At 31.6% G+C, this 16,981-nt stretch overlaps 2 protein-coding genes across 2 annotated transcripts in view; one reads left to right on the top strand and one right to left on the bottom strand.

Moving 5' to 3' along the window:
* The window catches only part of LOC149411963 (uncharacterized), a 591,119-nt gene that overhangs the window by 177,936 nt on the left and 396,202 nt on the right, over nt 1-16,981 (top strand). The window lies entirely within an intron of this gene.
* The window catches only part of LOC149411972 (uncharacterized), a 37,674-nt gene continuing 22,235 nt past the window's right edge, over nt 1,543-16,981 (bottom strand). The window contains exons 11-14 of the mRNA XM_089646514.1: nt 16,088-16,275; nt 15,600-15,658; nt 12,757-13,197; nt 1,543-2,610 (exon numbers count right to left, since the gene is read on the bottom strand). Of these exons, the coding sequence (XP_089502640.1) occupies nt 2,473-2,610; nt 12,757-13,197; nt 15,600-15,658; nt 16,088-16,275 (826 nt within the window). The 3' untranslated portion in view covers nt 1,543-2,472. The remainder of the gene's footprint in view (nt 2,611-12,756; nt 13,198-15,599; nt 15,659-16,087; nt 16,276-16,981) is intronic.

Here is a 16,981-nt window from a genome sequence, read left to right as displayed (position 1 = left end):
TTTCATTGCATTTATGGAGTTCGTATCTGAACGTTCTCGATGCCTCTCAAGACAAAGGATTTATTTGTTTATGTTAAAGTACATTGAGCTTCTCCAACGCGTGAGACAATTTCGATAATGATTGGTCGCTATGTGGGCTCGCCATTCCCATAAAATACGCCCTCTTTCTCATTGCAGTTTCCTGAAGTTAATCCCATAATTTTCGTTAGATGTCGCTCTTTTTTCCTCTGTATTTCTTATTGTGATAATAATTGTCATTTTTTCCAGGGTGTGGTTTTTTTTTCCGAGTGTGAAAATTTGGGAAAGTTCAAATCATCACAAGTTCAATCACTCTACCTTCACGTATCTGTAGGTAAAAATTGCGTGCGATCCGAGGGGGCGTTAATAGGATCTCCCATAAAATTACAAAGCAATCGTGACTTTTAATATTCCTTTTGTTCTTTCAAGTAACACTCGAATATTAGTTACTATCTACCGTGTTTAACCGGACATTGCTCATCTTTGCCCAACAGTCGATCAAAGTAGGTAGTTCAAAACAGTAAAAGCGGTATGTAGTAATATAACACAAGACTTCCTGAATTGTTTATTCGTCGAAAACAAATTATTTCATTCATTCCCCAGTCCAGAGGCTACATGAACTTGGAAATAAATTTATTTTCTTTGATATTTTTGATTATTATATTTTGATATTTTGATACCCTTCGAAGCGGGAGTGTTAACCCATTACTGCCCAAATTATTAATTTTTGTTTTTGTTTAATTAGACCAAAGTGAAAATGTTCACATTAATTCTTTTTCTTGAAAGTTCTTTTTCACTCAAATAATAGGTGCTACCATATGGTATCGCTGGGCGGAATGGGTGCAATTGGTGCAAAAATACGGTAACAAGTAAAAAGAGTAATAATCTCAAATAAAGTGTTGCATATTGGGCATACACTCATGGGCTATATGGGTGTTGTCATTTATCATGTTAAAATAGTGAAAATAATGAAAATGTTCAGATAGTGAAAATACAGAGCTGGAAATAAAAATGTTACATTTACAAAGCAAATATTTTTTGCTGACATTACCGTCCAACAATACCATATGATTTCATGCCACTTTCAGACCATATTGTGTTGACGCCACAATAAAAATATTTTATTAGAACATTTATTTTTAACTCATTGTTACCATAAAAGTTAATAGATAATTCAAAAAAATATATGCAGATGCAAATTCAAGGTCAGCATTTTCAAGCACACAATATTTTTAAGAGAAATTGACACTCGTTCATACTTTGCTAGCGTCAAAAATTACTGCACATACCTCCAACCAGATGTTTCAAGATGGGGACGACAAAAGTTGCAACACAAAAGTTACGGATACCATATGGTATCCACGAGTCAATGGGTTAAAAAAAATATTATTATTTTAGGAAAAGGTTTTGAAAAGAAAACACTCAAAATATTACAAAATACTTATATATTTTCTTGCATCAGATATATAAAATCATCAATTTGTTCCAGTCGAACTAACAGTAAAAATAACAGGGGACAAGTTAAAAGTAGTAATGTTGTTAACAAATGTTTTATTCAGCTAAAGCATACAATAGTCAAGAGAGACTCTAAACACTACAAAATAACAACTGTGAAAATGAAAAAGAACAATTTTTCATTGGAATTAACATTGACCAAAGATAAATCTAGAGAATATTTCGATAAACCCAAGATTTGCCTCCTTTTTCAAGCTTGGTGTAATAACTATGGGAATATAATATTAATCCTTGCATTAGCAATAAAATTCTTAACTATGTTACGCTTTTTATCATTAAAAAGTATTAAATATCTGTTTTTGAGATACATAAAAAAAATAATCATTATTTTTTACGGCAAAAACAAGCAAATTTAAAATTGCTTTTTGGAAAGAAGTGCAAAAAATAATCATAAATTTGCCACGGTCAAACAGGCTGAAAAAATAGGGCTTTATTTTCAATCAAAAATACTTAATCCTTGAAAGCCTTTCAGAGATTTAAAAAGTAATTGAATTGGTGAAAGCCGCTTCAAAAGCTTCCAAAAAATCTTATTCTATGTAATATTATAATGGTATAATGAACATAATCTATTTCTACTCCCAAAAACTACTTCCTGTCAGAACTCTAACGTAGCAATAAGCTACATTATTTAAATTCACAAACAAAAAAAGAGAATCATTTCAAACTTATATAAAAACAAAATTAGCAGCAGAAATATTTTACGATTTCAAAAGAATTTAATTTAAATCCTCTACAATATAAACACACCATGTTACGCACATAAAGGCGGATAAATCTTAGATTTTATTTGACAACGAAAAAACCATGATTTTTTTAAATCACTAATTAGTATAATTTACCAGAATAATAAAATCTTATAATAAAGTCTATGCGCTAGCTATTAATAATAATTGTTTATTCGAAGTTCGGTGTTGTTGCCGGTTGGGTGGATTTCTCGTCCTAGTTTGCCCGGCGTACTTTGAGGCAGCAGGCGGCGACAAGTCGGCCATTGAAGCGGCGTACGAACCGGCCGCAAGCTTCCGGTGAAGAGAATCTTGCCGTGGCGCCGTTCTGCTCCGTCGAGGACATTGTCACCTGCTGGAAACACCGTGAAACTGTCGTAACTCTATGTCGAAACTCTAAAGATGCCACCTCCTTCACACCAAGCGATCCTCTTCTCTTTCAAGTACTAGATTATGGCTTAAACTAGCATTATATTACCGATACATAATAAAAAAGTTATAATAATGAAAGAATTGTTTTCGTTGGGGACAATAAATTGGAAAAATGTTGTAGGAAAACCACAGTTACATTAATTTGAACACTTATTAACACTTCAAGCCTCGAAAGGACATTACTAGCCACAAACATCATATTCCATTAGAGCGTCTGAAGGACAGATCTGACCGGGGTGTCTATGTATTATATTATTCTTCTGAGTTTGCCTCAAACATTTATTATTATATCTATTCCAAATTGTAGAATTTATTAAGTCAAAAAAATTTGGTGAAAGTTAAAAAAATTATTATATTTTTTTATTGTGTAAACAACTTGAAAAGTGAATTGACAGTTTTCTTGCTAATTGAATTTGTTTTCTAAATATCGAATTCTTTCAAAATTATGGACGTTGTTTCTGTTTTTTTGTTAACATGTTCACGTTTGATATTAAAATTTTACTAATTATAAATATCAATGTTTATTTCAAATACAAATAACTGAATGATAATTTTTAGTTTCTAAAATGATTTTGTTGTTATGACAACTTCAAAAATAATAAATATACAGTACATATGAAAAATTTCACCATTGTTGGGACTTGTAGGTAAAGATATTTAAAAGCCTGAAGGGGTATGATACAAGCACAGAATAAAACAAATTAGAAAATATAATATAATGTTATACATTTTGGATTCAAGATGATTTAATAATGTTGTTTTATTATGTATTACTTTCAAACAGACATATATTTAGTTTCATAAAAAGAACTACATATATTACGTATGTATTCACTAAGAAAACTAGAAGAGTTGTAAAATGAATGTTTTAGAATTGTATATCAATGTATAAAAATTAAGCACATAATAAAGTTTGGCATTAAATATTATGGATCAGTTATGTATTGTTAACATTCGATGCAAAATAGTGGGTTGGGGATGTTTGATTATGTCTTATTGTAAAAATAATAACTGTTAATGTATATAGCGCAGTTCTGTGTTAGTTCACCTAAAATCCACTTCAATAAAATATAATATTTTTAATGAAAATAAAAAAATAATTAAATTCGGTTATATGAAACCGAATAGGTTTAGTGATGTGTGAATAATGAAAATATTTTAACCGAATTTAAGTGATGTGTGAACAGTACAAATATTTCAACCGAATTTAAGTGATGTGTGAACAGTACAAATATTTCAACCGAATTTAAGTGATGTGTGAACAATACAAATATTCCAACCGAATTTAAGTGATGTGTGAACAGTACAAATATTTCAACCAAATTTAAGTGATGTGTGAACAATATAAATATTCCAACCGAATTTAAGTGATGTGTGAACAATACAAATATTTTAACCGAATTTAAGTGATGTGTGAACAGTAACATTGTTTTAACTGAATTTAAGTGATGTGTGAACAATAACATTGTTTTGACCAAATTTAAGTGAACAATAAAAATATAAAGAAATGTAACTGCATTACATAATATAGGTATGACAAAAGTAACTTCATAGGATTTTGACTGTAAATCATTGTATTATATTGAAATGAGCGTGCAACTGAAGTCTTATATGAGAGAGACAGCATGAAAGTGAGACAATTGTTTGTAGGTACATATAATATAGAGTGTTTGTATGGTTGTCCGGTCCCCCTTCATCATAACCTAACATACCAGATAATATATTGTGTTAATTACAGTATATACCATCCAAATATCACAGTCAAACTTAATGTAAAGGGTCACTATATTGTACTATACTAAGGGTATGTCTCAATAAAAGAAGGATAATATATTTACAGGAAGCTATTTTCGTCCTTTTTACATCCTTTACGAACGCACTACCCTGAAAACCGGGGATCGAGCTTCATATATAAAGAGCCCTTACAATGTTCGATAGTTTATAATGGAAAAGTTTCTATTGGACATACATACATTATTAATGTTGAAAATACAATATTCCTATACAGTTTTACCGTCAAACAAAAAAAATCATATGTATATATACAAATATGAAATTTGGTAAATAGATGAGGGCTAGCCATAATTGACTGCATAGTTATACATATAAACCAGAATCATATCAGTTATGTGACGTACGAGATAAAAACAATCCACAATAGTGGTAAACTCCATACTGTCAAACAGGTACAAGGCGCAGTTTATTTTGTTCCATTACACTTCCCTAATTTAATTGGAGCGATGTCCTGCCTGGAATCACTTTTAAAAAACAATGTAATATCATTTGACATACTGTACGAAGTTTCTGACCTGTAAATCAAACCACCTCAGCTCAGGCCAGGACACTGAATCAAATCGGCAACTTCTCTAAAAAGTACAACAAAAAAAAGGCACTATACGAGTCTCTCGAGGGAATTTCGAGGGAAATTTTTATCCTCGGGGCTTCCTGTGTGGGGTTGTGGAAAAAAAATGTTATAAGCCATTATACCTTATGTAACAACTTCATATGTTTTGATGAAGTAGTTATATAAGGTAGAATGACTTATGGGGTGAATATCACATAAATAATAGGCCGAAATCATTCCGTGTCCTTGCCTGGGTTGAGGCGGTTTTGAGTAAACTTTCCACACAAAAATAAGGACAAAACCTTCATTCAATAATAATTGGATAATTAATTTGTGCAGCACTGTTTTAGTGAATAATCATATATTAACAGATTTGTAAATAACCATAAAATAAATAATAATAATTTATCAAACATATTAATTTATAAATAAACAGGAATTAAAATGAGCATGCAACGTTTTCTAAATGTGGATTAATATTTTTACAAAAATAAGTGAAACCATTTCATGGTACATTTTTTAAAAAATACACTTTTAAAATTTTCAAACAATGTGGAAAAAATTTTGGCGAGTGGGATTTTTGAAGACTTGTTTTTTCTACATCAATATACTTAACCTTACCTAACTGACCATAACTTTAAAATGATTTACGTCAGAAACATATTTCGATAGAGGGAATTTTGTTATTGGTCTTTTGAACAGCTTACAAATTAATAGCAACAATTTACAAGAATCAAAGGAATCTGAATTAACATTTTATGCAAAGCAACATTTTAAAAATTATTTAATACATAGAAAGATAGAGGTCACGAGTTAACAGTCACAGAAAACATTAACATGGGGGGATCGTAATGGAACTTAACTGCCAATTACCTTTTTTCCGAAGAAAAATCTTATCGAAAGATCAAAAAATTTTGAAAATTTGCAAATATCTAAGAATTTTTAAGAAATATTCACATTTGATTTTGATATGTTACCTATAGGTGTCATGTTTTGTAGTATTTAATTTGTAAGAATGTAAAGAACTTTCCGTTTATGTTTTGATTTTTATGGGAATAGGGGATAGAAAAATATATACCTACATAATATAGATACTGCAACAAACCTACACGACAAACATTGTACACATGTCATTTAACGCAAACATTATAAAAATCGAAGCATGCATTGGAAGTTGTACACATTTTAATCATTTTTCCTGCAAAGTGCAATATAAAAATACATATAAATACAGGAAAACTTATTTTTTAAATTCATCAAATATACATTATAACGTAAGGAATGTCACCGTTTTGCAGGGTCATGCAGTTCATAAATGCTGTAAAACTGTTTATTGACCAGAAAAGAAGGAAAATAATTTTCGAAAAAGACATTATTAAGTTTTTTACATTTAATAATATTACTGTTTAATTTACGAAAAAATAAAAAAAAAGTTTATTTGTAAAAAAGTTTTGCTGATAATCCAATTACGCAGCACAGAACTTGTTTATAAATAAATTGTTTTTAGATAAATTTTATAATAATACTATTAAATATAAATTAAATGGAGTTCTACAAATTGAACTTGTTAACAATAAAAACAAAAATAACATCTATAAATTATTTACACTTTTCAACAAATACTATTATAAAATAATATTAAGTCGTTTTCACTCAATCAGCCACAATCTACAAAACAACAATTCCAACCAGTTTTTTTTAATGCAAATTTTCACTTTAGAGACCCTTTCAATCCAACTTTAGATAGTTAACTGTTCAGATCAGATGAGTAGAAAATTATGAATAGAGATCATAATTTGGAAACAAATATTTACATCATAAAATTAACAGTACAAAATATCACAGCACATTGGTAAAATGGAAAATATCACAGATCAGTAAATAATGCATAGCAATAATGTAGTAATAATGTATACCTTTGTAAAATATCCTCCATAACACAGGTGAACTTCGAAGGCCTTACGAATAAACATGTCTTAATTTTACAGAACTGATAAACAACCATTTACCCTATATTAATTACAAACAACTTTCAATGTATGATAAATGGTTGTTCATCAGTTGCGTAAAATTTAAAGGATGTTTATTAGTAAGGGGCTAGTGGGGAGGACAACAAACACTTCTCTTATAAGAAATAAATAAAAAATTGTGAAATGAAATAAAAAATACTACAAATATAATACCACATATTAAAAAGGAAGATGTTTGCCTGAGCTCATAATAAATGGCTTTTTTGTACCTAAGATCAAATTCCAGAACCGTGGTCCATATTTGAGACCGCTGGCACACGAGTGAGGAAACACCAAATTTGTTCAATTGAGGTAAATGAGATTGAAAATTAAGGTGTTTATTCGGCTAAATTTTTTTTCTAATAGGTCTTTCAACCTTGCTTCGTTTGTGAATGTTTCTAAAGTACATAGTACATTAAAAGATTTTAAATTTATGTGTTTTAATATTGCCAAAGAACTGTTAAAATCGCACTAGCTTTTTTGAGAAGTGAATTGAATTGAGGGGTTGATGACTTTTCTATCATATGTATTACATTACAAATATGTGTAGAATAGATCACTAACTCGATTTCTCAAAAATGGCAGTTAGACCAATCTTTGTAGGCCTTGCGTTAGTAGCCTTTTACTGTAGCTGTTGTATTTGTGTTATTGCAAATTTTACAAAAAAAGCATTAGGGCAAACAAATCGATCTAATAACAAATTACACACTTTATATAATTATGTTCTAGCTAAGGTGATTATTAATTGGCTTTAAAACTTGTATAACACCTAGTGAAAATGAAAAGTAATAAAAATAATATAACAGTAGTAAATACATATATATGATAAAATATGAATAAACATGAAAAAAGTGAGATAAACTTAAATATCATGTAGATTGTTTTACAGTTAAAAATATAATCACTTCCAACAATTGTTATGCAAATAAAAATTTAAAAAAAAAAACATTTTTACTATTTCTGCATATTATGTAGTATAATCTCTGATGGCACTTTAACAATAAGATAAATTAGGCATTGTAAAATATGTTAAAGCTCTAAAAAACTTAGACTAAATTATTTTGTTTAAATCAGTTCTTTGTACCTAAATTGTTTAGTCTTCATATGCCTGAAATTAAAAATAAAATTATACCAAATTGAATCCAAGAAATACACAACAAATTATACAACAGTAATATTATCACAGACTAGTTAACATAAAATACAGTTATCACATTTTAGAGTATAATCAAGCAGTTATTTTCGGAAACCGGATCTCAACATAATGACAATTATACACACCTTTAAAAAGTGATATAAAGTGATGAAAAGTAATGAAACTAAAAGTGGGTTAAATGGGTTACATAGGGTATGTTTATAGGTTAATTTTTTTTCATCGCTTTAAATGACTTTATATCAGGGGTTCCCAACCTTTTTGTACTCTAGAGCACATTCTACAATATCGGTAGGGTGGCGGGCACCACCTATTTTTAATCAACAAACTCGGGGCAGCAATTGCAATCAAAATGACAACAATGCGGTTCCAGGCGGGGAATGCTATTTGCACATCACTCCTTGTACACGCCGAAAACCCGAAGTGAGCCGATGATCGCCGAACCGATCGGGACGGTACGAGCACTACTGTCAGTTTGGCTGTCGGGGCCATTCTTATTGCTTTCACTGACAGACAGAGCTGGCAGAGTCATGTGCCATGTGTTTTGGCGCCTTCGGCGTTCATCGGCTCATTTCGAGGCGTTCGTTCACTTCGGATTTTCTGCGTGTACAAGGAGTGATGTGCAAATAGCACTCCCCGTTCCAGGCTAGCGTGAAGAGTGCAGTCTGGCTCGCCGCTAGACAGGTTGCGACAAGTACGGTCAGCAAAGAAACTACTCATACATACAATATCGCAAACATGCGAACGTATTGAATAAACCTAGGCACTCAAAAAAATTAAAACTCTAACAAATAAATAAAAATAATTCACATTTTTAATTAATTTTTATGAAAAAATGATTTCACTGTCGAATAGTGGCGGGCACATAAGAATCTTTCCGCGGGCACGGGGTTTAAAGGTATGTTAACTGTCATTGTGTTGAGTTATTATGGAACCGTTATTTTTATGGGTGTCTAAGATAATTTGATGATAGATTCTATACGTAAATGGTGGGTCACATTTCAGACCACCGTCATGCAGCAAATATCACCGTGAAGCGAAACACACATTTTTTCCCTAGAATCATTATATAAAAGCTTAGAAATGTGTTCACACTAGCATTTACAAACCTGGTTTTAAAAATTGACGCAATTGCTTGTGTTTAAATTTCGCATAGAATACTATAAATCCTTTATTATTATTTTTTACCCACTGTACATACAACTTCTTTTGGAATTCCGGACAATTCTCTCAATACCTCCCACTATTTTTGTTTTTCCTAGCATCAGAAATATATTTTCAAAGTGCCGAATAAGTCAAGCGATGTAAAGCAATATGTTTTTAGAAAATATCTATTTTCACTTTACACAAATCAAAATATGGATCATTGAAGATCCTTCAGGAACCATAAAAACCAACTGACATATGAAGGCATTATTGACATCATTCCGACGAGTCTTACATAAAGCACAATGGGTTCAACGTAAGATAGAAGGTTAGACAGGACCTGACGTACATTAAGATTGTTTGTAACATTTTACAAAATCAAAAGAACAACAATTTATAACGTGGTAAATACATATCACAAAACAGTTTCAGTAAATAACATTTTTTATTTTTTAAAAAGTAGACAAACATTCCCGGGTTACGAATAAACTGACAACATTTGAAAATCTTCTACTACCACCACGGTAAGTGGAAAATGTTGCTTGTGTCGTGATGGAGGACTTAACCAGCCGAAGAATTGAACTACGTCGCCTGGGTGGTACCCAAACGCAATGCCAACTCAACCACTGACCGGTCACACACATTTTTAAAGCGGCTGTAAAGTTGTTAAAAATATATCAATTAATACATGTATTTAAATATGTACAGAGATATACATATATACATGCATACAACATATGTATATGTTGTATGCATGTCTTGTATGTATCTTCAAATAAGTTTAAAATCATTTTATTTTTAATTACCTACATACTGTAATAAAACAATGTACACTCCATTTCCAGCCACAAGCTAATGCTTCTATGGAAGAGGGGTCTTGAAATATTTGATCATATATTGTAACAAATAAAAAAAAATGTACTTATATAATAAAAAATAAAAAAAATTTTAAAAAGTAATTTAAAATGCAAACATACTTTTCAAGAAATATATTTCATGTTTACATTAAATGGGAATCAAACCCAAAATTCATCGTAATGTGACTTACGTCGAGAGCAGTGGACCATGTATACTATTTTAACATATTCATTTATCAAAAGAACAGTTAACACAAAAACATTAATGTGAACTTTATATTAAAATGATCTATTTGACTTTTAAAAGTCTTCTTTCAATAGTGGATAAATATGGTATAAATTCAAGCGTACAAACATTTTGAAAATACACTTTTAAAACTATCTTAAGAGCTAAATCTTCTTCCCGTGATGTCTGCTTGAAATCTGCAACTGCTTCTGATGCTTTTTTTGTTATTTGTTTTTGGGGTATTATGCCGTGTTGCGCTAACTCCTTCTTTAGCCAACGTTTCGGACAGCATTGCAGTGTCCATCATCAGGGCAGATGTCTTATTTACATCTTTATTTTAAGACATCTGCCCTGATGATGGACACTGCAATGCTGTCCGAAACGTTGGCTAAAGAAGGAGTTAGCGCAACACGGCATAATACCCCAAAAACAAATAACAAAAATACTTTTGGCCGTGAAAATCTTAAATCATATTTGCTTCTGATGCTATTTAAACTAGTTATATGTACTTACAAAATGTATTACATTAATAAGCATTATAATTTGTCAGTAACAGATTTATTAACATCAAAACAATATTTGTTTTATCTGCACAATAAGCTCTTAAACATTCCTTAAGACAGATGCAAACGAACCAGAAAGTAAACTGCTGGGATTTAGAAATTTCATATTTACAATATTACAATACATACATACTGTAGGTTGACACTTTGAATATGCCAAAAGAGTGGATAAAAATGCCTGCAAATGGATACAAACTATACTAGGTAAAAGGTAAATGATGAGATGATTTAAAAATGTTATACAATTACATTATAGTTACAAGGGTTGGCTTAAAAGGGTAGAACTACATTCTGAATTAAATTTATACCTAGTGTGAATTGCCAAAAATAAATACACTAACTGAAAACAAGTTTCGGTATTTATATTTTCAGATACAATGAAACCGTAATAAATATGTACAATAAGAAAATTTTATCTCTTTATAACCCTAGAGTGTAAGACGCACATATCAAATCGTTTTTAAATACTTTGAATTACTGGCAAAACATGTTGCGTGCATTCATTGTTGTCTGTTATCCTAACTAACCATTCAAACATTAAAAATAAAAAAACAAAACACTTGCATAAATATATTCAAAATTCGCAAGGGGGAATGAGCTAACAATGACTATTATAAGTAGACTTTATCAACAAGAAAAACAAGGTCAAGAATTTTGATTGGAAAAATGTCTACAGTTCTGAAAATCTTTTTGTAGTGGGAAAATCATAAAATCCCATAAACAAAATACATGCATGCTCGTCTAGAGAAATAACATAGATTTCTTGTTTAAAATGTGTAAAGATAGTATTAGACAATATTAGCGATTTTAAACAAAAATTTGAAACAGAAAAATCAGAAAAGATGCGACCGTATCTTTTTCTGTTTCAAATTCATTTAAGAATCGCTAATATTGTCTTCAATAATTAAATATTACAATTTGAGATTTTACTCATTAAGTTATTCAAAATATAAAAATATATTTTATTAACGACCAGTAATATTAAACTTCCAGTTCATTGTACTCTTCCAATGTTTCCCCAGCAGTGACTAAGTTAAGTAAAAACAATTACATCTAAAGCAAAGATCAAACATTTGGCTATATCCAACTTATTTTCATTGCGTATTAACTTTGCTGAAACAAAGCACTCTTTTCAGGGTGAAATGCCTAAAACCAAAAAAAAAAAAAACTTTGCAGAACGCTCACAAATGCTAAAAAAAGCCATTTTGATGATTAATTAACATTAAACTAAGTACTTTTGCATTTAATGTAAATAAATTATTTGTTGTACTACAACATAAATAATGGTATGTTTGTAAATACAGTCGAAACTTCGACTTAAAATCCAAAACATCTCACATCAGCTGACATCTCAAACTCTTTCAACAGTTTGTGGAATGTTACGATCGCTTAGACGAGGTTAATTCTGGAAAATAGATTGCCTAACTTAGGTATACCGATTGGCACAAGATAAGCTAGGCCCCGTTGGAAACGGTGGGATTTAGCGTGCATTAAGAGGTGATTTAAGTTAAATTACAGCGAAACGAACATTGAGTTTTAATAACAGCCATCATTAAATAACACAAAATAGTATGATTGGAGCACAATTAAAACTGCCGTTACCATTTCATGATGAAGTATAAACATTGCAGGAAAATATACAATAATAATACGATTATTAAAAATGCCATCAGAGATTGTCGGAGAGAGATAAGTGCCTATGTCTAAATACATAATATCAAACAATAATAGTATGAGAAAAATAACAGTAGTATGTATATTGGGTAGCTACCTCCACTTCAGCACCGCAGAGGGAATGGAGTCGCGCCTCGGTCATTCCTGGTGGGAGACCGGTGACGATGGCTACACAATCCTTATCTTCCTTGGGTCTGCCGCCACCTTTCGGAGGGTCGTCCTCGTAAGGTTCGATATCTTGATCTTCCCTCTCCACGATGACCATCGGCTGAGAATGAGTTTGTGACAGTTTGCGCGGCAGCACGACTCGGTTGGATGTTTGTTGGTTGGCAGATCTGCCGACCACGACTCTGCGTCCGCTGAATATGCCGCCCTTGTTCTCTGGAGGGGGGTCGTCCGGAAGTGACTTTTCGGCCGGTTCGGATTTCGGTTGTTGTTGTTGTCTCTGAGAGGGGATAACTTTGCGTTGCTTGTTGTTGGAAGAGTCGCGGATAACGGCAGATATGGCACGAGCAGCGATTGGAGCAGTGCGCTCCAACTGTAAATAACAAATTGGTGTTAAGAACAGCAAGAACCCCAATCCTTTGGAGTGACCAAGTATCACAATGTCCTTGGCTATCCACACAGTGCAGGCCTACGAGGAGCGTAGCGGAAACTATCATTACAATAGTAATAAGGAACTCCAGCCCCTTTTTTAGTTAGCTTAGTTTAGTTAGCTTTAATAGTTAAAATAATTTTCAAGTTTTTGAAATCGCACCTAATCTGTGTAACATCAGTCTACGTTTTATTTCAACAGGCAATGTATTTTGTATGGCGGCGTCGAGAGTCGAGTTATTTTTCATTCATAAAATTAACCGCTTTAAAAAACTGAAGAACATCAGGTAAAATGTCAGCATCTCATAACTACTTTTATTGTATTCTACCAAAGTGCAAAAATACATCCATGACCGCATCTGGTAAACAATTGATCAGTGATCTAAAACCTGAATGAGTACAAATGAGGCGTGTTGAAACAAAGACAGCAATCTCCACCATTGGTGTAAAATGAGTTAGATATGGCGATGGATAGAGAATCAAAAATACTATCGACTGATGCAAAGGTTTCGGAGCATAAACGACAATATCCCATACATTTTTGAATTTTAATATTTAGTTCCACAACAAACATGGCAATCTCCTTTAGGTTACGGAACAAAAACAGCAGTTTTTGTTTGAGCCAATCAGAGACCCAGAAATATGATATTCAAAATGGCCACCCCATACAAAGTGTGAACAGCTGGTGTGATACATAAGCTCGGTTTTTTTATGTTTTTGTGGTGAAAAATTGATTTATATTACTGTAAACTTTATTTAAATCAAAGATGGAATATTTTCCAAGAAATGGCAAAGAAGCGTGCGAAAAAACCAGAAATGTCGAAGAGGAATGTTGCCAAAAAACAGAGGTTAGTAATGCATATAATGTTACGGTAAACATCAAACTTTTGTCCGTTTGGTGAAATGCCCATACATATGTTTTTAGTACTCGTGAAATATTAAGATAAAGTGTAATATTGTGATAAAAAGGATACTGAAATATTTATCTTACGTTTATTAGTTGGTACTAACCTTTTTAATATACAACATAATTTTTTCTTCAGATATTCGGCAAAACAATTCCTGCTCACTCAACAATTTTTGCTCTTTATTATGTCCATTTTTAATATTATTTTATATTTAATTAATAATTACTTGATAAGCTACTTTTGTATTTTTTTAATTTGAAATTAAATTCATTAGATAATATTTCAGAAATTCCAGAAAATAATAATATTATTTATGATGTCAGGATACTGTCTTTTATTCGTCACTATTTTGTTTGTTTTGTGTAATTAATTATTTTAAGAGTTACATATTAGCATTAATTTATTTTCTGTTCTGTTCTTATTTTTTGTACCATTGTTACTTTGCCTAATTTTTTCAAAATATGGAATCTATCGCATTGCACTACCGCTGAATACATTCTGTAAAATTGTCTTTCCAATTTGTAAATTGTCTTGTGTTGTAAAATATGTCTTTCCAAATAAATATGTAAAATGATACTTATTACTGATTTCCGTGTTTTACTGTAACCTAAAAAAAATGGCCTTTTCAGTTCGTAACAAAACTAGCAAAATCCACATGTGTTTGGAACAAAACCGGCAGTGTCCAACCTTCCAGAACAAAAGCAGCAATATCCATCTATTAATTGAAAATAACTTAATAATCTACCAATTAATCGCAATAAAATGTACACAGAGTGTTACTTAAGGAAACATTTACTAAAAAAAACTATACTTTATAGTTACGGTGTTCGAAAAATACAAAAAAAAACATTTATTTCATTTTACTCAAAATGAAAAGAAGTGGAGATATCTGTCTTTGTTTCAACACGCCTCAAATGCATTGTATAGGGTTTTCCAATAAGAGGTGTTATTTTATTATGTATATAAATTAAATTTTTATTTATTTTATATACATAAACACACACTTGCCACAAACTACACATCACTTCTTATCACTTATCACTTTCTCATCACTTCTTTTATTTTATTATGTATATAAATTAAAAATGACAGCTTCAAAAGTAACATCTACCGAAATAGCAGGCTATTCAAAATAACACCTCTTATTGGAAAACCCTATATATCGTCTAAACAACATACTGGTATTTGTTCAGATGATATGTTACACAATTACTGAGATGTCACATATTGTGTTCTTGATGACAAATTGAAATTGGTTTTAACAACTGTCAGTGGAATGCTTGTATTATTATTATTATCTTACCATTCTAATTAATATAAATTTATAGATTGATGACAGAAAAAAAATTGCAATAAGTAGTGTAGTGTAAACTAAAAATCATATTTAACGAAATCACACTGAATTTTTATTGTGTTATAAATTGAAATAATGTGTTACCTTTTGCTCGGTAAATGTAGAGCGCCATTTGTTGGGAGATTCAGCCCTTGATTTATCTCCTGTAAGAGGAAAAAATAAATAATTACTTCAGAATTTGTGACTTTAACCAGTGGATTATTTTTCACGCACATGCTCTCCACTTAGTACCGTCCACGCTGGAATTTAACCCTTATGCTTCAAAAATGTATAAAGGAAAAATTAGAATCGCTTTAGCTGATATCACTGAAGATTCTATTGCATATTTCATGAATGTAGCTTCTATGACAGCTTACAAAGTAGTTTGTCTGTGAATGTCATAATTTGTTTATGTAAAACGGTGTTGCAAAATTCAGTTTTCAAAGTTGCAAAAAGGTCATTATTTCTTTGCATTTGAAATAATAAAACCACGGTTTATTTGCACATATACCATACATTAATGTGCGCAGCATATAGCAGTGTAGCACAAGATTCTTGTGCGGTAATCACACAAAAAACATTTAAGATCTTACCTTTATCATTCTTTTCAGCTTTCCTATCGCTACTTTCCCCCGAGTAGACTATTTTCTTCCTCTGGAGAGTGGGTGTGGGGGCATTAGGTGCAGGGGCTGGGGCCTCACTGGGCTCACTGGGGCCCCCCCGTGCCAGCTTGGTCCGTAGGTCAGCTTTGCCACTCTCGGACTGCACTGGGCGCTTCAAACTGCCAAATGGAAAATATTATAATTGTGATTTACCTAAATTTGTACAGAGAATTTTTTTTTCATACCTAGTTATATTATTGGGGTTTGGATTATGAACCCAAGGCTCAGCGATCCAAAAGCCAAAATTGGCCATCTTTTTAAAAACCGACATTTGAATATTATCTTGAATGCATTAGAAAATAAGAATAACTTATACTTTTCAGGTGCAAAAACCATAGAACAAAAGAATACATCATCCATTTTTATAGTTGTATTTAAAAAACATGTAATTTTTTTGTTTCTTGGTTTGACTGAGGACTGAACCTACCTCCCCAGGGACTGGCACTTAACGGGAAGTGTGGTTACCTTTTACGCCGGAAAAGGCATTGCTGTCCAATAATTTTATATAATATGTATTTAAAAAGGGAACCAAGCGTTTCCCTTCATCTAATTCTTGTCTTTTGTGTGGAAGAATATTTTAACAAAAGGAAAGTATACAGGGTGTATCGGAATATACCTGACAAACTTTCACCAGCTATTCCTTCGCACATTTGGAGTAAAAAATGTTATGGGCACTTGGCTGTCCGGTAACATTATTTTTCAATTTAAAAAAATAATAATAATAATTTCCACACTCTGTCACAGTCCACAGTATAGTGGGGAAATAAGCTACCGCTTCCTAGCTACTGTCACCTCCTTCACGCATTTTATGTCTAAGGTCCCGTG

The sequence above is a fragment of the Hesperophylax consimilis genome, chromosome 24 (genome assembly GCF_061612785.1).
Source record: "Hesperophylax consimilis isolate HC1 chromosome 24, BYU_Hcon_1.0, whole genome shotgun sequence".
In the NCBI taxonomy this organism is placed as follows: Eukaryota; Metazoa; Arthropoda; class Insecta; order Trichoptera; family Limnephilidae; genus Hesperophylax; species Hesperophylax consimilis.
The sequence above is the reverse complement of the archived record's forward strand: the minus strand, read 5'-3'. Positions and strand labels throughout refer to the sequence as shown.